The following is a 21,623-nucleotide window of genomic DNA, read 5'->3' as shown; positions in this document are numbered from 1 at the left end:
TTTAACTGTCTTGATAGAAAACGACCAGCAGGGGTCACTAAAATAACAGAATCACTTTAGCATTCTCTATAATGCAGTCCATAGAAATTGTCTTCCACGAGCACCCGAGGACAATATTTTTTTCAGATCTTGTTTTTTCGGTGATATGACCACCGAAGGATCTGATTTTATATTAAAACAGAGCTTTGGACTATATAATTTCCAGCTGAAAGGAAATATTTCTCTCCATGTGTTCCCATACCTGTCGAGTCACGCAGTTTGGTGCTTACTTTCCCTTCATGTTAATGAACAGTAGATGTTTCAGCACCCAGGCTAATGTGCTGCATAGCTAAATACACATAAGGTCCCAAAGGCGAGAACGATTGCATTACAAATGCTTGTTCTATCTAAGAACAGGGCTGCAAAGCAAGATTTTCTTCATTCCACTTCTATGTCATGTTCCAGTTGTTATATCGAAGTCCTTATAATCAGTCAACACATTTTTAATCAAGAGCATTTTCTGTATTCTATGCTTCTTTTAAAAACTTGCTTACTCTATATTGTGTTTATGAAATAACTTTGCCTGTTACTACAGGAATGTCTCCTGCATTGTAAATAGGTGTGTTCTATTGACACTAGTATCCCAACTAGATGTGAAATTGGTTTTCTTACTTTTTGTTTGGCCCTGGCACGCTGATCTAGCATGTTCACAGAGGCTTAGGCTTGCCTCTGGTGATGCAAGGTCCAGACTCCTGTCTGTGACCTGGAGGGAAGCACAAAGTGTGTCCTTACAGCTGGCATAGTACCACTGTCCATGCCCTGGGTAAGTCTGCTAAAGTGGTATTGGGAGGTACTGAGGGCCTGATTACGAGCTGGGAAGTCCTACAGCGGACAATGCAACGCACCGTCCACTGTAGGACCACCAAACCCATGGTGTGACCGCCCTCCAGATCAGGAGTTTATTGCTGGTTTGGCAGGCGGTCCTGCAGTCCTCTGACAACAGCAGTTTGGTAGGCTCATACAGGAGCCTACCATGCAGACGGCTGCTCTCAGAGCTCCCCCTACACCACCCTGCACACTGTGGCATACATGCCAGACTGTGCAGCTACTGGGGGATTCAAATCGAGGGGGGAATTACATGTGCCCCCCCACTTTCACCCCTAGGCCATGAGGCAGCAGGTCCCTTTATTTTCCTTGCCACCATCCTTTTCATCACTGTGAGACCACCACCCATTTAATGGCGTGCTCACCGCCATGAAAAGGGTGTTGGTGAGGCAATTCGAAATATGCTTGGCAATGCTGCTGCTGCTGCACCACCAACAAATTTCTACCTCTAACAGCTGTGCAAATGCATTGTGATCCTGGATCCCTGGCAGTCGCAGCAGTCCTGTGGTGGTCCAACCGCCGCATTCTCAATACTGCAGGTGGTCCCGCAGTGTGGTGGTGGTCGGACTGCTACCATGGGTTCGGCAGTCTTATTTACCACCAAACCCGTGATCCTTCGTTTTTGTGGATCATTATTGTGACGAGATCTTTTCTCTGCAAGAGTGCAGTCTATTGAGCCGTATCTTGTGTACAGTATACTTTTATGTGAGTCCCAAATCCTTGCACTGACATTTTCTTTGCATGTTAAGTGCATGTATGTACAGTGTATGTATTGTATTGGTAATAGGACTCTGTTGTGAGAATCTGAGTCAGAGGCATGGGCAGAGCAGCGAAGCTGCTGCCACGCCTCTCAGAGATATTGTTTCTAAAAAGTGTACTGTCAGCTCCACCCCCTTTTCCATTGGGTAGCGTCAGCATTCATGGTAAATGCTGGCTTCCCATTGGAAAAGAGGGGTTTTGGGTGCCACCCTGTCCGCTTTTCGCGCTGCCCCTCCGGACAATGTAGCCTGTTTTGTGGCAGACGTAAAAGAGTATTTTTATCTGCTTGTTTATTTAACAAGCAGATAAGCACATTCTTTCAGGCACGGAGAGCGGAGGCGCAGGGGGCACGGGGAGTGCAGCTCTACCCCCACCCACCCCGGCCGGGCTTTTCCTGTGCCAGTGATGTGTAAACAGCCTTGCCAGCTCGACCTCCCAAGTCGGATTCAGTTTCCTTTGTATGTGTCTAAATTTCATCCAGCTCCCCTAAAAGTTTCTACTTGAAGCATTAAACCCCAGGCTGCCCTGAAGTCGCATGCTACCTTCACTAAGTGTAGTACTGAAGTAAACGTGTGCTGTATGTAGTGATCTGAAGCGGACTCTGGCGAAGCTGTGAGTACTCCACCGTCCTCTGCCAGCATCTGCAGCCCGTGCCCTCTTGCGGCTGGCACAGCAGGGAATGTTCCTTTCAGTGATCTAAATCCGGGCACAGATGAGTTCAGAGCTGCTTATTCGAGATTGCAGTTCATCCTTGGCGCGTCTGCCCGGATTTAGCTCCCTTGTGGCACGCGTTTAGTATTTGCCGTGAGTTGGAATAAATAGTACATTTGGGCCACAGCAGCTATAGTTGTACTAAGATCGGTCAGAAGTTATGTCTGGGAAATGGCTCTTTGGATGCGAAGCTTTAGAAAACTGTTCAAACCCTTCTGCCCGGAACGAAGAAACTGTGCACAGAGCTGTGACTACAGTCAAACGCTTTTTTAATATCCTGTCTTTAGCACAGCTCGTCTGTACCACATGGACACTAGTAGGACCAGGGTCCAGCATGGTCAAGTGCATGGTGGCAGGCCCCCGCCAGGGGCCTTCACATGCCTATCCGACATATACTGGCGTGTTGATTCTTTCTAGGTCTCCAAACTCCTGCCAATTGCCCGGCTGCTGTGGCCTCTACAAAGGCTTGATGGCATTTCATTGGTGCGATCGACTCCCTTTGTGTCGGCCTGGTCCGCCTGCCGCACAGGCTGGCCTCGTGGTCTGTGCTTCAGCAGAGCCACGTGTGCATTCATATGGCACGTTTTTTCAGCGTTTACAGTTTAAACTAAACCCCCACTGCTCCAGTGTAATGAACGGATGGGCGTCCCTACAGCAGGGAGCCCCCCAAGGACCGGACTACAATAGCCAAGGGTCGCCTAAGGGAGTCTGGCAACTGTGGGTGCAAAGAAAGCCCCCCCCCCCCCTCCAAAAGAACACGATTGGCTCTTTGAGGCTCAGATTGCAATTTGGCATTCTAGAAGTAGAGTATAGGGTTGAGTGGTGATGTAGGCGTTGCGGGTTGAGTGGTGCTGTACGCGGTGGGGATTGAGTGGTGCTGTAGGCGTTGCGGGTTGAGTGGTGATGTAGGCATTGCGGGTTGAGTGGTGATGTAGGCGCTGCGTGATTAAAGTACTTTCTTTTAACTAAAATATGAGCATTGTGCAGGGCAATCTGTTACTGTCTTTTGATTGACTGTTGGAGTCTGAACTCTTGCCCCATACTATGCCTGAGACGCCTTTTCACTGCTTGCCTTTCCTTCTTTGACTCCGCAATTGAGGGACTGGAACATTCTGTTATTTACCTACCAGTCTTTAACTGCATGTTTGGTGGGAACTCAAAGTGGTAACAGACATGTGCATGGTTGGTGACTAGTTTGTAAATGGAATAATATATTAACAAGTACTTTCTTTGTTAATGAATTGTGAATTTGTTTTTCTTAACGACAGCCCTGTTTCACCTGGTCTACCATTGGAACTCTAGTTTGTTTGATACATATTGTTGTCCCTGGCTGAAATATCAATTGATTGTGTTGGAGAGGGCCTAGTATTAATTTTATTAGCCAGTCTCTCAAGTTGATCTTGCTGAATGATATTCTTTATCTTTTAGTATGTTTGCCTTTTCTTCTTAAAATCTTTTTAACAAACTTTGAATAATGTTATTTTTGTTTCCCTTGATTTTATTCGCAATGTTAAGTTATAGCAGCGGGAGGAAAAGCCTTAGCTTGCATTGTCGACGTGAGAGATGAGCAACAAGTCACAGATGCTGTTGACCAAGCTGTGAAGACTTTTGGAGGTAAAGTTGTTTATTTATTCCATGGGTATGTCTTTCAATCGAGAGCCTTTTATGTTTAATATTCCTTATTCTGCATACATTTTATTCATAGCAAGCAAGAGGAATCGTACCTTTTAATTATTTAATTGCTGTTTTTAAGTGCTTTATATTTTGGTTGTAGGCCTTTTATGCGAAGATGAATTATCATATTTTTCTGTCATGTTTAATCACCACCACTTAATAGACCGTTCCAGAACAACAGGTGTTCATTGCTGCAACTAGTAAGGATAAAAATTTATGAGCAGCCTTCTCATGTTTATCTTCCCTCGTGTTTCCTTTACGTGTCTGATCCCACAGTTCTTTTCTTCCTAGAACCAAAAATAGACCTGAGCCATGACATCAATCTGATATGCGTAGAATTATCATCCGTGCTTTTTGCCACAGATCTAAGAGTATGGTGCTGTATGCTGTAGAACCAGGTCGACAACTGCCCAGGTCTTCATCCATTTCCCAGTCTTGTAGTGAGCTGCTCTCTTAAGTTCACATGTTTCAAAAATCCAATGGGAGCAGAAAAATGTCTTACCACCCCCTCCACCTTTAGTTTGAGGTCTTCATTTTGGGGAAGAGTCAACAATAATGTGTGTTACATCCTACTTCGCTGTGGAAATCGTGTTGCTAGATGCAGCCTAAAAATAGAACCACATGCAATCTAACAGTATCCTAGACTAAAACAGTCTAAATTCAGAACTCAACACTGGCCCCTAACATTACTGGGACAACCTACAAAATGTAGCAGACAAAGGAACTTTCAATGTGACATTTCTCCTTGATCTCTTTTTCACCTTTGACATAGATCAGAACCTATTGCTACTTGTACACTCCCTACCGTCTGTTGCAAACGTAATCGATCAAGCATTTGGGTGGGTGAGAACAGTGCTGGAGCAGTGCAGCCAAAAATTCCACTTAGGCTACCTGCTGTTCCCCACGCAAGGCTTGTAAAGACATGCATGAATTCTGTACCCCCCTCCAACCGACAGGCCTGTTCAGTAGAAGTCCCTCTTGAATCTTCTCTGAGGCCACTGGATCTTCTTCAGGTTGTTTGTGGACTACACCCAATTATGGTCTAACGGCTAGAGCAGTTGACCTCGAAGCTGGGGAACCTGGTTCGAGTCTCTGCAGGGCCGCTCAACATCCTGTGATTCTGGGGAAATCACTTAATCTCCTCGTGCCTAACAAACTGAATGTGTCCGTCTGTAACGCAACTGGTGCTCAAGGAAAGCTCTCTGATACCTTCGGGTCGAGTTCGGGCTATATAGAACTCTGGACATTTTTTCTTTCTACGTCAGCAGAAAAGGAGGAAAAAAGACCAATTCCGTGTAGTCACAGAAGGCTTCATAGTTGTTGAAAACTGCATGAAGCAAAATTGCCTCAAGGCTAACAGATAAACAGATAGAAAACAAAAAAACATGGCCTGTGACCACCCCCACCTTCTGCATTAATCGGACTGACTGTCTACCCTTTTTAGCTAATGATAAGGTAGCCTTCAAATCCAAGGTCAGGAACTTCAGAGTCTTATGGTATCTTAACCTGAGCTTAAATGTTGAAATGAAGTTGGTAGTCAAGTATACCTTCTACCAGTTTAAACTTCTCTAAAATACTCATTCCAGCTGGGCAACACCTAATAGCAACAATTACTTTAGCCAACTCCCGCCTACACTATGAAAAACACTTTCTATCTATACATGCCTACCCACAGGCAAAACTTAAAGGTACCAGTAAGCGCAGTATCCATTGGCGCACACACATTTTCCGGCTGCCAAGGCAACAGTCAGTTATGCCATACCTCTGAACTATGCACTGGTTCCCAATTAGTGAAGTCTAAACTTAAAAACCTATTCTCACCTGTAAAAGCCTGGAAGACCTACTAGACAACCGCATGCTGTCATCCCAAAAACACCCACTTCTCTGACTTCCTAGCGGTCCTCTGGACCAAGAGCAAAATAAGAGGAGAGACGTGCTTCTCTGCCATGATTATGGAATGATCACCCCACCCTTCAGCGTCTGCAGTGACCTCAACCTCCTAGATTTCTTTACAACTGTTAAAAAACTTAACTCCTCTTAACAGTATCCTCCCTGGTCTCTTGAGGTGACCGGTGCATCAATGTTAAGAGTACCAGACAACATGGATTGAGTTCACATGACCCTCTTTGTAACCCCTGGCCTCCAAACACTATTATGCTGTAACATATTACAACATAGTGATTGCCATACCTCACAGATATTTAAAGAAGTATATATGAAACTAATGGGTGAAGATGTCCTCCATGTATTTTTGCACTTCTATTGGTTTAACTTTGGTGGAACAGATAACACGAGGCTTATGTGTAGGCTTTCCTGTTTTCAGTTTCTATTTTTGGTAAATTCTGGTGGTGTTTTTTCAGTGTTTTCCAGTGATTTCCATACCTCAAAAAAACAGTGCTTTTCAGTGTTTACTCATTTTCGCGCCATAAAAAACAACTGAAACAGTGTTTTGCCAGTGTTTATGGAACGCTTTGCCTTTATAATTGTTTTTTAAATTTTTCTTTAGAAATTGTATACTGCTCTACATTTCAGAAGCTTAATAAAGTCATGAAATACTTTCCATTGTCCTTTGATTCTGCAGCTCAGATTTAACAAGCATCTGCAATGCAATAGATCTCGCATTTATGCGAGTTTAAGCTATTGGCATTGTAAATGACAAAGCCTTTTATTTATGTTTTAAAAACGAAAACAAAAATAAAAGGCATCAGTATGATGGGGAGGAAGAGGCAGTGTATTACCATATTAGTTTACAGTTTATGCAGAGATGCATGCAGAACATGTAGATGTTTGTAGGATTTTGAACTGTGTGTAATTTCTCATAAATTGTTAATTCTACAGCAATACAATGAAAGCGGCTGGATTTTCAAAATTCTCGTGGAAATAGCTTTGGCACCTGCTGCCCATTTGTACACCCTCACCAATTTTGTGTATCTCCGCACACCTCTTTGCCCTAAGACTCGAAAGACCCGTTTTAGAGGGTGAGCACACTGAAATCATGGAGGATGGACTAATTTATGTAATGTGCGGAAGATTACCAGGTCAGGTGAGGTCAATGAAATTGATGAGCGTCATTTTGCTCGTTTTGGATGGCGAAGATGAATCCAAGAAGGGGGATTCCCTCCAAAAGAGGGTGGGAGTTGCTTAGTATTTTCTACAGTTCAGCATAGAAGTGTAATTCCCACAGAAATGCTGCGTCGCAGACTCTGAAAAGCTGCACAGCCACTACACAAATAAAAAACAGTTATCCAAGACCATAAACCCTAAAAACGGTCAAAGGTAAAACCAATTTTCTCCAAAGAAGCTTCTTTTCACATGCATTCTCCTAAAACAATATTAACCAAAAAGGACTATATGTGTGTGCACAAAACACACTGAATTGTCTTCTTGCCCTTTATAAATAACATTACTCGACGCAATAGTTAGGTTGGCCCTGCAGCAATACATACCTCTTTGTCACCACGTTTCTCTGGAAGCGGCGCTCAACCTGCTGAGGTGCTCAAGAATGCACCCGTTGTTCCTGTGAATTGGTATCAATAGTAAAGCTCTGAACTCTGACCCCGCGAGGTATCTCCCCATTAGTTTTAAAGGAAAGACGCTACAACCTAGTCCTCTATAACTGGCCTAAGGCTGTGCTCGCCTCGCCTTGTACTTTCTGTCCACAGTACAAGCCACACTCCCCTGCCCACAGGTCACTGTTTACACAGGGTTAGAGTGTGGCTCGTGAGACATTTGTATTTTTTCAGGGGGTTTGTGTAAATGTGTATGCCCGGAATGTACAGTGCAGGATGATGTCAGATAGCGGTTTATAGTAACCAAGCTGAACAGCCCAGGTATTGTTTCAACCACCAAGCTAGGAATGTGACTATTTATAGTGTACTGTTCACATAATTTAAACAAGCAAACGGTTTTATGACTCGGACAGCCTGTCAATGGGAGAAGAGAAATCAATTGCACTGAGGAAAAAAACGCTGTGATTACATAACTGCGGGGAATGTGTTGCATACATAGAGTGCCTCAAACAAATATATGCATATCAAAATCTCTTAAAAAGACCAAGGGAAATAGATTTTAAGAAAAGTTTACAAATAAGGCCGTTTTAATGATAGCGAAAAAAAATAACTTGCCATGACGTTTTAGATTTCAGCAACATATATACTACCCGTTTACTACTGCATAGCAGCAGCAGGCGCGCAACACCCATTGGGCTGACGGGCCCCCCCCCCCCCCCCCGACGTGTGTGTCAGCGGGGGGGGGGAGCTGACACAGCTTCGCGGGCTGGCAAGCATCAAATTGCAACCACACCCGAGCACTTAACAGGACTTTCAAAGACCATTTACTTGTAAATAAGGTTTCTTACAGCCACTCTGTCCGTGGTGTAAGAATCAGCCCCCCCCCCCCCCCGAAATATTTTCAAGCCCCCCCCCCCCCCCCCCCCCCCCCGAAATTTGGCTCTAGTTGCCAGCCTGAGCAGCAGTGCCGGTAGCAGGTAGAATTAAGAAGGAAGGGTCAGTAAACAAAGTTCATTGTTTCCTCGCACAAATCAGGCAATCGTTGTCAGTGCTTGCAGAACCCTAGAGTTTGGTCTTCATTTCTCCTAAGCACCTACGCATGTGCATCAGTTAACTGGCTGCTCAGATGCACCTTTGGTTGTGGTCTGAGCTGTAGCCTGTAAACCATTAAAAACGGAGCACAACTTATTGAAATGTGTAGAAATTGCTTTTGGAGGAGGTTCTCTCATTGTGGTGTACAAGAATAACTTAGATCCCTAAAAAAACAAAAAAAGGAAAAACACATTTCGATTCAATAGGAATTCACAACACCATTAATTCTTATTTCTAAGGAATTCCTTCTGCCCCCTTCTCGCCAAATCTGCGAACCCTGTAAATGGTCTCCAGCTGTTTCTCAATTGTTTTAATAATGTCCACCTCATCGGAAATGTGAACATAGCGGACGTTCTGGCCTCTCACAAACAGGTCATCCAGCTCGGAAACACGTTCCTTCGGGTCTGTGTAGGTCACCTCCGCGAGGTGGATGTTCATGAAGGCGTCCACATTGATGACGCTTCCCTTTGCGGTGCTCTCGTCCCATAGCTCCACAGTGGTAACAAGCCTGTGAATGCCTTGCAGCAGTATTATCAGGCTGTTCTCTGCAATAGTCCGTTCCTTGATGGAGTGAGTGACTTCCATTGTAGGGCAGCAAAGCTCACTCGCCCTGAGCTGGCGGTATCAGCCCTGGTGGGGTTTCAAGATCGCTCACCCGTCAGTCTCTCTTCTTCCTCCAAGGAATGAGCTTGCAGCATGGTCGTAAAAATATGCCGATCTGACTAACACTGCCAGATCCCAACTACTCAGAAAGAACAAATCCGTATCCCGCGCCACTATTATTTATAGGCAGAGTATGTCATTGAACCTCGAATTTGGAGATAATAGCAAACACACAGCACGTTTAAACAAGAAACATGGGTGCCACCTCTTTCTCCAGTGCCCACTCCTTTATTAACATCTTGTGACCTGTGAAGTACTCGGGTGCGGTCCTATAAAACAGACGGCAGACCACAACAGCCCCCCCCCCCCCCCCACGTGAGCCAAGCAGGGGGCCTGGTGTAGCACGATATATATGCATGTCATTATTTATTCCCAATCTGGGCAACACAGGATTACATTCTGAGACTGTCTGATTATTCTGTCATGTGCACTGGTCACATTAACTGACTGAGCAGAAATTCCAGATGTCATTTTTTTAAATTGCATGTACTTTTCATTTTCAGTATTTGTTTTAAATGTTTTACCTAGAAGTGAAAGGGTAACAAAATAGCTGTGGAATATTTTGTTGTCCTTTTCCGCTTGGATGCTGACGCTGACTTTGCACAGAAAATGTGTCATTTAACAGGTGCTGAGTTTTGTGTCTGATAATGTTTATGAAGCGCTGACTCGACCTAAAGGTATTGGAGTGCCAGCAGTTACATTGCACAAGGCCACACACATTTTTGTGGTTTTTAGGCACGGCGAAGTTAATTCATTTGCCAGGAATCACAGTATGTTGAGGTGGCGCCGAGATTCAAACCTGATTTCCTGCTACAAAGAATGAAGCTCTGGCAATTACACCACACATCCTCTCTCATTCCTGCTGTGGAACGCCGGTTGCTTTCTTCTAGTGAGGCTGCTCGTCCTCAGAGGGAATATCCGAATTTCAAAGTGGAATCTCTGCAATTTAGATAGACCTGCTCCTGCTTTGCCTTCATCGGATCGCTTTCTAAAGTGTCTCTGCTTACCACCTGGTGCTGCTCTCGCCTTTGGGCCATTCACACCTCGGCTCCCCGGGTGCAGAAGCAGTGAAGCAGTGTTTTCACCTGACACCTCCGTGCCAGGCGACCACAGGCAGGCCAATACTTGTAATGCTTTGGCGCCATCAAGTGGCCAACAACTAGGAAAATCAGTGACACTCGGTTTCAAACGAGTCAGCTGATTTTCCTCCGGTAGTGTACTGTCAGTTACAGTCGGTTTAAACCGAATTCCGGACAGCCTACTTATGTGCCATAGTTTGAGTAAGGCACTTTTTTACTCTTTGTGGGCAATATTTCTTCTGGTCTATGTAACTTGCTTGTGAAGTTTAATTTATAAGATGTGAACATGTTGTGCAGTTATGATGCGATTTCTTTGCTGCCATATGCATGAGAGATTGTTTAACGCAGAATGGTGTTGTCTTTCATTCAGGAATAGATGTTTTGGTGAATAATGCCAGTGCCATCAGCTTGACCAACACTTTGGAGACACCCATGAAGAAAGTGGACCTCATGATGGGCATCAACACGAGGGGAACCTATTTAGCGTAAGCACGATGAGCGCATGCTGATAATCCAAACTGTGTAACTCGATAAGAGGAGCAACGCTTTGTCTCTAATGGGAAGATATCTTTCTCATCCTTGCTTCTGATGATAATACATTTTAATGCCCTAAGAAGCAAAAATATCTTTGAAGCTGAATTCTTACTTTAATGATTTTGTTATATTTTTACGTGTATATTTTTGTTTTACCAATTGAACCATATTAAAAATCACTGGGCATCAAAATCTTTCCACACAACTTTAAAATCGGAACATAACTTTGGAATTCAGAGAGGATTTAAAATATATATGCATAGCCTCTCACTAGGATATACCTAACTAAGTGCTGTTGCTGCTTTATTTTGTATGTGTTATAAGTAGTTCGAGTATTTGAGTAGGTCCCTGTAGACTGCATTTCCATAGCCCAGTTTGGCCTTGTTTAATGATCTAGTGAGCTACAAACTTTTCTCTGTTTTGAGCTGTGGCTGAATGGTGCAATAACAATAGGAAATTGCATCTCTTCTTAATAACGTTTGTCAGCATGTGTCCCAGATATGAGTCAAAGATTACTCTGAGGTCCATCACAGATTGGGCTGAGGTCAGAGGTGTCAGCAAGGCTGGAGTTTGTCAGTGGGGTCATTTTTAGGTAGAGCCTAGTGCAGCACGGAAGCGCTGCTCTAGGAGATTACCTTTTGGAATCGGCTGCACTTTTCAGAAACTTGTACATGCCACAGCATCCACCGTACGGGAGCGAACAGCGGCGCATAGGGGCCATCTGTTTGTAATTAGTGGCCGCGCTTGTTGTTTCATTCTTACCGGTCCACTGTGTTTCTCTCTTGAGTGCGTGCTGCTTTTCCCCTATGCTCCATTCCCATGTTGCCCCCATCCCACCCGCTCCTCAGCAAACTACTTGCAGGCTTGTAGACATCTTTTATTATAATATTTACTTTTTTGTAGGGCCCTGCAGCCACTAATTGCAGCTAGGCTGTTATGCTGTGTAAAACATGCTTTTGCTCCACTAACGTGATATGTTTTAAATTTCCCAATCCAAATGATGTTTGCCACCTTAGTTATGTATATATAACAACAAAAATGCTACCCACTCCATTCCATCTGCCCACACAAGCAAGATCGCACATCATTGTGGCCTGTACTTATCTTTTCGCTTTAGAGATGTGAAGGTGTGATGCATGGAAGTTCTGGTGCAGGTTTCTTTGAGTTACATCTCTGCACATTCACCTCGTCTGACTTGCTCTGTTTTAATCTCTTTTCACTATTTACGTGAGGGACGCATGTGCCAGGCTGAGATCACTGTAGTGCAGTAACAATATGTGACATACTTTCCCCACCATTTTAAACCAGGAAGCACTTGGAAGCAGAGCATGTGCACCGGGGGAAACATTAGCAGTATGAAATGTCATATTCTTCGGGCTTTGCTCTTGAAAGCTCGGATTTCTCTCTTTGATATGCCAACAAACAACACACAATAAATAGCAGGACTTTTAGTAATAATCTGGAAGGCTTCAGAGCTGGATTTGGCACAGGTCCTTTTTTTCTGTTGCGTTCTGAGTAAACTCCTTCACGTAAAAAGGAGAACATGCGCAAGCAGAACAAGGCCTTGTCTCCTGATGGATGGTGTCCTTTGCGAGGTATAATTCTACTGACCAGTTCTAACCGATATGATGGGCATGTGAACGATCTGACTAATGCTCTTCACAGACACCTCCTAGCTGCTGACAAATGTCTTTAACTGCTGTGATGCATTGCTCATTCTCCCGCAGCTTTAGACTTAAAATGCTTTGCATTTTTGTGCAACCAGGTCTTTTAATTCTTTAGAAAAAAAACATTTTTGTTTTTTGTGTGCTGAATCGCAGGATCCATTGAAGCTTTAGACATCAATGATTTAAGCCAAAGTTTTTTAACTTGTTTTTTCTGGTTTTCTCTGTCTCACCAGCTGTTTAATAAACGTGTTACCTCGCTCTCTCTCTCTCTCTCTCTCTCTCGTTGTTTGGAAACCTCCACTTCAATGTAGGGAGGACGTAATACTCTGGGGTACAGCAGAGAGTTTTGCCTTGTGTTGGGAGGAATATCGCAGTCTGTGAAAGCGACCCTAAGTTATGATATGGAATTATATACTTGGATCTTTAAATCCCAAGAGGAGAACACTAAGTAGACTCCTCTCTATACCGCTGTATGCACCACTTCCTTTGGTTCGTGTGCATGTCACCCTGGGTCTACCCTCGTCACACTGTAATGATTCCCCCACTCTTTTGTCACCTCATGGAGCCCATGAATGCCTATTGCATTACTTCGTAACACACTACTGTCTTTGTGCGCTGTACGCAACCACTGTGCCAAGATTAATAACATCACTATGGAATGCCCTATAGGTTACACTTCCACACAAACCTCTATGTTAAGTTACACACAGATCCAGGAGGAGTAGTGCTGAGATGTTTTGGGGAAGGATGGGGATTATGGTTCAATTTGCCTTGTTTTGTGTCGTCCATGCGTTAAGAAAGTTAAATCCTCCACCTTTGTGGACATATCTACCAACAACTGATAAGAACACCATTGTTCCCACTACTGTGGTAAGCAATTTGTGAGGTTCCCCATGCACTGTTTAATGTACACTGTTCCTGCTGTGTTGATCGCTTACTAGGTAGGATATGTGACAATTTCAATATGTTGTGTATGTATTGATACAACAAAATGCAATAACGTTTGTTAAAAGAAAAATGTGAGTGTTAGTAGTAGTGTGACTGAGCATATGCTTGAGTTTGGGTATGTACCTGGGTTTCTGCAGACCTGAGGTTGTGTTTTCTTTGTAGTGTGCCCGGCTGCAAAAGGGGCGTTTGCAAATGAACTCCTTAGTATGGCACCCCACCATCTTGTCTGTGCTTATGTAAGAAGAAGTACTATTGGGGGTTGCTGGTTTCACAAACCAGAAGGTAGGCACATGGATTAATACAGATTAAATCCCTGTAGTATGCATACAACCAGGTCCACATAGTGTACTCTTCCAGTACAGGCAGTGCAAAAGCCAAAACTAGTCCCTACAAGGTGGAGTGACAACTAAGAAGTATACTGTGCTCTTAAAACAGAGATCTTCCAGTTTTGTACTACTAAGACTACCCCACCTCCTCCTTTTAAGAAAAACATGTTTTCTCGTCAGATCCCCACTCAACCCTGACAAGTGGGAGGGATAGGATAAAATAATGGGGGGGACACAGTTGGTATTGAGGGAGAGTAACTTTATTTCTTGCACAGTTGGAATTGTACTGCGGCGTGTTGAGCACAGGACTGCATCCTTCCTCCTGCCTCAATTTTGACTTTCCATAAAAGCGCCTCTTTTCATTGCTCCTTCTCTCTCCCTTGAAAGCCCCTCATTGACCCCTTCTCCCACCCAAACCTTCGTGTCATTGTATCATCTGACGTCATGGCGCATCTCTTCCGTTACTGCCCATGTCATTACCCAAATCTTGCAAACTACGCTCTATTAACATCTCCTGTAACTGACCACCTCCTCCTGTCAACGCTTTTCTCTCTCCCTTTTAGGTCCATCTCTCCTCTGCAAATACAGTTCCCGTTTCTTGTCACAGACTACCTCTACTGTCATTGCTTCCTTTGCCCATTACATTTCACCTATCTATATTCTCTGTCAACCCCTTCCAGTGTTTTAGTTATACTTTCCTTTCACTCACCGCATATCATACCTATCCTTCTGTTTTTTCCCTGTCACTGCTGGCTTCTTCTTCTTTCAAATCCCTTCAGCAATTACACTCCATCTCTCCAGTCACTATCTAATGTTATCTCATCCCTCTCATTGCCCACCTGTTGATAGTAATGTAGCCGATGTCAGTCTGATTTTTGTCCCGTTAGCCTTTCAGTATTCACATCCTTTCAGAGGCCCGATGATGGGCAATTATTCCTCAGGAAGCCCCTCTCTCCTTTGCTGTCTTTGCACTTACCCTACACTTTTTCGAGGTGCCATCCTGCTATATTCAGTTCCCACTTTCCTTTACTCAGTCCCTGACACAGGAATCTGCGTTGAAAACAGACTTTTTTCACTGCACAAGCACAATTGCCTATGAAAAGAAGCCTAAAACAAGTACAACCCAACAGTGATAGTGATATAGATATCGTCGTTAATATGTAGGTAATGCTTGTGTTGGGCTGTTTTTTCATACACTTATACTTTTGGAACAAACTGTGAAAGCTGGAAAAACGAGGCCAAAGTTTCTTAGTTGTCATACTCGGGACCCCTTGGAAAAAAAGCAAAAACCTGATTACAAATGCCCCAATCGGGAAAGTGATAGTAATCGCACCTAATACAATCCAATACCCCAGGTCACAGTATTTATCAGATGTGATAAGTTATTGCATATTACCTTATAGCCTTCAGAACTGGGCACAGCGTGTGGATTTTAATACTCCCCACAACAGAATCCATGTGGCATGTAATTTTCCCCTGGTAAATATAGGCAGATTTGACCTGCAAGGTCTCCTTGGGGTAAAGTGCAGAGGTGTGAACTTCATTGCATAATTACCAAGTGCAGTAAACTCTGCACAATATAAAGTTATATTCCCCTACAGGTGTTTGTGCAGGAGTCGAAATTTTACAGCCCAGTTGTAATTTAGGCATTAGTGGTCAGTTTGCTACTATATAAACACTTTTAGATGATCAAACTGCTCTTTATATAGACTGTCAAAGTGTGCATTCATAATGGAAGACCTCCTCTAACTCTTAGTCACAGTTATACTTTTATTTGTTTCAATACAAATTTTCTGTTGCTTATGTTCGGAGGGGGTGCTTTTTCCTCCATGTATGGTTGGCATTTTTTTTTTTTAGGGCTCGCCTGGCATTGGCAGCGAGCATGCGCTGCTCTCGCCATGTAAGTGTCTTTTGGAATCGAAACGGTTTGAGAAGGGGACTTTAAGCCACGCCCTTCTTTTTAATTGGCTTGCGTCAGTGTTTGTTAAGCGCTGGCACATGATTGGCAATCAGGCTTTCGGGTTGTCCACTTTTAGGACCGCCCATTTGGACAGCCCAATGCCATCTTGGTTTCCTTTAATGAGCGCCTGCGCTCTCGCTTCTGATAACGCAGCTTTTATTTCAGTGAGCCATGAGGTGCTTTGTGTACAACAGTCCCTTAAAGTACTGAGCAAACACATTCCACAAGACCGAGGAAAGATTCGGCCGCCACAAAACCGGCAGTCTTGCACCTGGTATTATAAGTTTATACTATAGAACGTTTAACAAACCAGACGCCAAATCGAAGAAAATGAGACTAAACAGACTCGCGTTGTCAGAAGGGAGCGCTGCGCAGAATATTTGTAACTTTTGTAAAAGGGCAGAAACCTCAGTAACACATCACCAACAAAAACCTTTGATAAGAGGACTTCAACACGTAAATGAAAGGGCAGGGCCAAGGGCAGTTGCTTTGTGTGTGCTGCCATGCACGTCCCTCCTCACTGCTGCTCTACCCAGCCAGGCCAATAAAGCACGCTGTAAGCATTGTATTGAAGGCAGTGTGTTCCCGATAAGGGACGAGAGCGGCAGTCAAGAGAACTCATCATCGCCTCCTGCGGAGGGGTCCGTGGGGCGGCCCCACCCATGGAGTCAGTCAGTCAAAATACTTTATTGCGATAACTTAATATCATATAAAGACAATGGCAAAGTGCAAATTATTTAAAATACATATACAATAAATACATACATTAAAACGGTTGAGATACAAAAAGGATAAAAATCATACAGCATATCACATATCATATCATATATAAAGTGCAAAGTGCGAGATACTAAAAGCCCCAGAATAAGACATATCTGTAACCAGATATGTCCCTGTTACAAGTCCTATTATAATTACAAAGTGCCTTTTATAATGCTCGGTTTATGCTACTAAAGGGGGTTACCATGTTTTTTTAATCTAATATTCCTGCTCCTAATAGCGCTCACTAGGAAACTAGCCACATGGAACATAATCCTAGGAGTCTGCAGAAGCTGTAAATAAATAAGAGCAGGTTTAACTTGAGTAAATCCAACCTCCTTAAGAATGGGCACAAGGAACTTCCTCCTTGCCTCTACGTAATGGCTACAGAACATCACTAGGTGCATAGTATTTTGTTCGGAGAAATGATCACAGGAACATGGTAACGCCTTTTCTGGAGTGAGTCACAAGCATCACCCTCAGCAGGGCAGCCAGCCTGCGGGGCATGCCAGAGGCCGCATCGCCGGCCCACAGCTGCCAGCCCTTGCCCCACGCAGCTGTCACTGGCACCTTCACAGAGGCTGCCCTGTCATTGGGACAGGAGGTAGCGACAGCTATGAAGCTAACGAGGTGCCCACGTTGTCAGTCTCACAAGCCCACTTGTGTCCCAATGGATGGACAGCTGGAAGCATGCCCCTCGCCGCCACCCCCGCTACGGTGCAGCGTGTCTTAGCACTTGAAAACTGATGCTAGTTGTGCCCGAGTTCTTTTCAACATTCAAAGAAGGGGAGAATAAACATAGGAGAGGAAGCATTTGAAAAGCTAAAGCCTACACAGACTTAAAAGCGATGCACAGTATTTAGCTTTAGGCACTACTGCTTCCTACTTTATGAAATAATGCTATCCACTTTGCGCACTATTTTTATCACATTTGCGAATTCTTTCAGATCGGAATGTTGAAAGGCAAAGACTTTTTTGTTGATGTTATTGCCAAGTTGTTTTATCAAAAGGAAGATAAGTACAGATGAGGAACACTTTAAAGAGAAAACACCCGCTCTAAGTTGTCTTTGGCAGCATGGAAATATTATGAATTCACACAGCAGCTCCCCCTGCGTTTACATTTGGAGAGTTTGCACACATTTACTTTTTTAGCGTTAAGTAGTGTTGCTGTTACCGCTAAATATAGAGAAGAGTAAGTACTATTCTGCTTGTTACAGTTTTTTTTTATAAAAAAAGACAGAAGAGCAGCTTTACAAAGGAGAATCTTCCCATACCGGTGCAAACACCCCGCAAAATGGGTATTTTTAATTTCAAATCCTCTTTTGCTTACACTCCCTTTAGCTGCAATATAAACGAGCACTGGCATAGCCAATAGGTCTCGCCTTTGGGACATTATAAGTATTTAGTTATGCAGTACAATATCCTTGGTGCAACAACAAACTGTTGTATGGCGAAACACTTCTAAGGTCCCAAAGGCGAGACCTATTGGCTATGCCAATGCTTGTTTTGCTGTGGCTTGTGTAATTCAGTTTTGGTGCGTTGCGACTATTGCCCACTACAACTCCCAGCAGAAGCCAATCACCTCCTTTTTTAAGTACAAACATGAAACAGCAAAGAGTCCTCCTCCTTCTAAAAGCTGATGGTTAATTGTATTGAACGCGGCTGAAAGATCCAAGAGGGTTAGGGCAGCAGGCACATCCGCACAGCAACGGAGCTCATCTAGTACAACTTTGAAATAAGTCCAGGTACTGTACCCTGAGTGAAAGCAAGCATGCACCTGGTGTAGTAAATTCTAATAGTTGATAAATGGAAAGAGCTGGTTGAATACTGCTCATTCAAGCATATTTGCCAAGGACTCTGTTTGTGATTGGTCTGTAATTGTCCACATTTTAAAGTCTGGGTTTTGACAGTGCAGCTGTAAAATGGGCCTACGGCTAACAATATACACAGTGAATTTTGTGTTTACCTCTTTCACTCATTGTTTTTTTTTTAATCAGCCTCTATCAGACAGTGGCTTAAAACGTTTGGTTTATCACTGGTACTGTAGGCAAACGACACTCAGATAATTTTGAAGACTGGCAGATCCTAGGAAGGGGGCAACTACCTTGCATGATTGTTTCCCAAGCGTGGAATATTGGTTGCCTAGAAAAACTGTTGAATCAAATTCAATGCAGGTCTAACTATGCATAATCAAATATATTCCATAGTTGCTTCATGCCTGTAGCAACTACACAAGCTAAACCGTATTCTACATTAATTTACATTCCCGCATACAGTCCAAATTATGAATGCTCTCTTAGCAGTCAGATGGGACTCTTGCAATGTTATCTATTTGGACTCATAGGACCCATTGTATATTTGTTCAACAGCCATTTTAAGTATTCTTGTATGCAGCATAACATCAGTGAGGCATTAAATGATATCCTATAAAGGATTATGAGCTCGTTGTAGTAGGTTATTTTGGAGTTTAGATGGGGGAAAGTGTTCACAAGACCTAGTAGGATCACTGTTCTGGAGCCACTTGACAGGAATTGGCAACAGTGGCAGATTGTTGCTCAATTCTGAACCTTCCAGAGTTTTATAAGAATTGAAGACTGACTTTGTGTTAACTGTAGCGTTCAAATGTTCTGCAAACTGATTGCTATTGATATGGGTGTACGGATATTGGTGACGGGCTGGAGTTCTCTCAACACTATATTTGTCACAAAGATAGCTTTGGTGTTCTTAGGAGGGGAAGAAATACAAGCTAATATAGGCTTAAAAAATGTTAATAGCCTTTTTATGATTATTGCAATTATCCAATAGCTGTTAGTTAAATGAGGATAATCAAGTCATTAGTCCTGTTTAAGCTGCCTAAGTTTGTTACATCTTTTGCAATCATCCATAAAGCATGTATTACGAGACTTGGTGTTATTAAATCGCGAGGCTTTAAAGGGAACTAAGTTTTCTAGAAGAGCTGCTATTTATTACAAGCATCCAGCAGAAGAGTAAAATCTATGACTGTAATCTATGTCATTGTTTTTGTTCAGGGGTTCTTAGCTTTGAGACGGAGGTTACTAAATCTAGTTTCAGGGTGCATAGAAAGTTTACATTTCACTTGCCTTAAGTCCGAGATAGCAGGATGATCCAAGCAGGGAGTAGCCACAAGCCTGCAAATTTTCCAATGAATATATCAAGTTGTCACTTACCCATTGATTTACTGCGTAGTATGATATACTAAGGTTAAAAACAGATAAAGGATCTTGAAAACAAACTGGATCTGGTAATGCCCAAATGACCATTACAATCCTCCATAATTGCCAGGTTGACTTTATCCTATGCAAGGTTTGTAAGAGAGGTGGATGGAAACTAGGCAGACTCTAAAATGGGCAATGATATAAAGGATTAATCCAATTTTTAGTGGGCGTTTGTCGGTGATAGGGAGTTAAAGCACCTCTCATAAGTGTATTCACAAAGGAACATTCAGTCAGTCAGTCAGTCAAATAGGCTTTATTTCGACATAAAAAAATATCTTAAAAAGCGTACATACATGATAAATTCATTTAAAACATTACTAGGTAAAAGACATAAAAAGCCCTTGATATACTAAGACTCAACATTTTTTCTGCAATATCTAAAGGGAAAATTATTTAAATTAGCTAAAAAAATAGGCCAGAAACAGACCATATATTAAAATCATAATTAAACAATTTGCCTAAGTCTTTTTGACCGTATTCGCCATGCCCAACCTAAGTACTTCGAGGTGGCGCATGCGAAGAATGAACGAGTGTCTGTGAGTAAAATTCGTAGTGCCACATTGCAATGTCTAGTGCCCAAGGTGAGGCACATTGGTTTTATCCATTTCATGCGGGGAACCTTATAGGCAGGGCACTCGAATAACAGATGGGGGACAGATTCACGACGCTGAGGGCAAAATGGGCACCATGGTGCAGTCTGGTATGGAATTTTCCAGTGGCATGTGAGCTCCATAACCGGGAGAAGACCTATTCTAAATTTAAAATACAGGGATCTATCCCATGGGGCAGTAACAATGTCCAGGTACAATTCTCTGATGGGGGCATCTTTAAACTCCACAAAATTTCTGGTGGATTTACAAATCGTTGAGGAAGAATTTCTTTTGCTTGCCACCCATGACCAATAGAGTTGTTTTAGCATGGATTTGGGCGGGGCTGACTGTTGGTGCCATGCTTCTTCCAGCCCCAGATTGGTAAGTAGAGCCTTAACGTCCCTTAGCCATTTTATTTTTGCCCAACCAGGGCAATTAATTATCTCCCGTAGGCCATCCGCATAGCTTGAGAGCTCTGGCACTCTCCAGATGCGGGCCCACAGTAGCAGGGGGCGTAATTTTGCTTGATCTTCAATCGCCCGGCAACCCATGTCCAGTTGCAAGGGTAGAATAGGGACAGAGGGACCAAGAGACATTAGGCTTCTCAGGAAGGCATTTTCAGCTCTGGTTAGCTCTTTCATGTTTGACATCCCCCAGAGCTCCGTCCCGTAAAGGGCTGCACTCACTCCTCTGGCGGAGTAAATGTCCATTACTGCCGCTATTGGTCTTGTAGATGCTGCTCTCTGCTCTTTCAACAGGGCCCCAGTCACTCTTTTTAAGCTCAGCAACATTTTGGTCAAATGGCAGTCCCATTTCATAGAATCCACCAAGCGAATGCCCAGATAGTCAAACATCTTAGTTCTTTCTAGTGCAACAGGCCCCAATGTTGGAGGGGGGCCGGACTTGTGTGGGGGGTTCAAAATGAGATACTTGGTTTTGTCTGTGTTAATACAAAGACCTCTCTGCTTGCAGAAGTTGTCAAATCCAGAAAGAAGCTGCTGGAGGCCCATTGGAGATTTTGACAAAAGTAAAGTATCGTCAGCAAAGAGCAAGGTAGGGATTAGGCGACCTGCCAGACGGGGCGCATCTGCTGGAATCTGGGTCAAGAAGTCCACCACCCCATTTACATATAAGGAGAACAGGGTTGGGGCAAGTACGCAACCTTGCCGTACACCTCTATTCACCTCTATTCTTGGGGTCTTTTGTCCATTTATCCCCCAACGTATTTGGGCGTAGTTATTTTCGTGGAACC

The 21,623-nt window shown here is 43.5% G+C and overlaps 1 protein-coding gene and 1 pseudogene across 1 annotated transcript in view; one reads left to right on the top strand and one right to left on the bottom strand.

Moving 5' to 3' along the window:
* The window catches only part of HSDL2 (hydroxysteroid dehydrogenase like 2), a 206,577-nt gene that overhangs the window by 30,650 nt on the left and 154,304 nt on the right, over nt 1-21,623 (top strand). The window contains exons 3-4 of the mRNA XM_086962057.1: nt 3,850-3,948; nt 10,722-10,836. Of these exons, the coding sequence (XP_086818183.1) occupies nt 3,850-3,948; nt 10,722-10,836 (214 nt within the window). The remainder of the gene's footprint in view (nt 1-3,849; nt 3,949-10,721; nt 10,837-21,623) is intronic.
* On the bottom strand, nt 8,831-9,194 carry LOC147728196 (U7 snRNA-associated Sm-like protein LSm10; annotated as a pseudogene).

Source organism: Lissotriton vulgaris, chromosome 3_1, assembly GCF_964263255.1.
Source record: "Lissotriton vulgaris chromosome 3_1, aLisVul1.2, whole genome shotgun sequence".
In the NCBI taxonomy this organism is placed as follows: Eukaryota; Metazoa; Chordata; class Amphibia; order Caudata; family Salamandridae; genus Lissotriton; species Lissotriton vulgaris.
The sequence above is the reverse complement of the archived record's forward strand: the minus strand, read 5'-3'. Positions and strand labels throughout refer to the sequence as shown.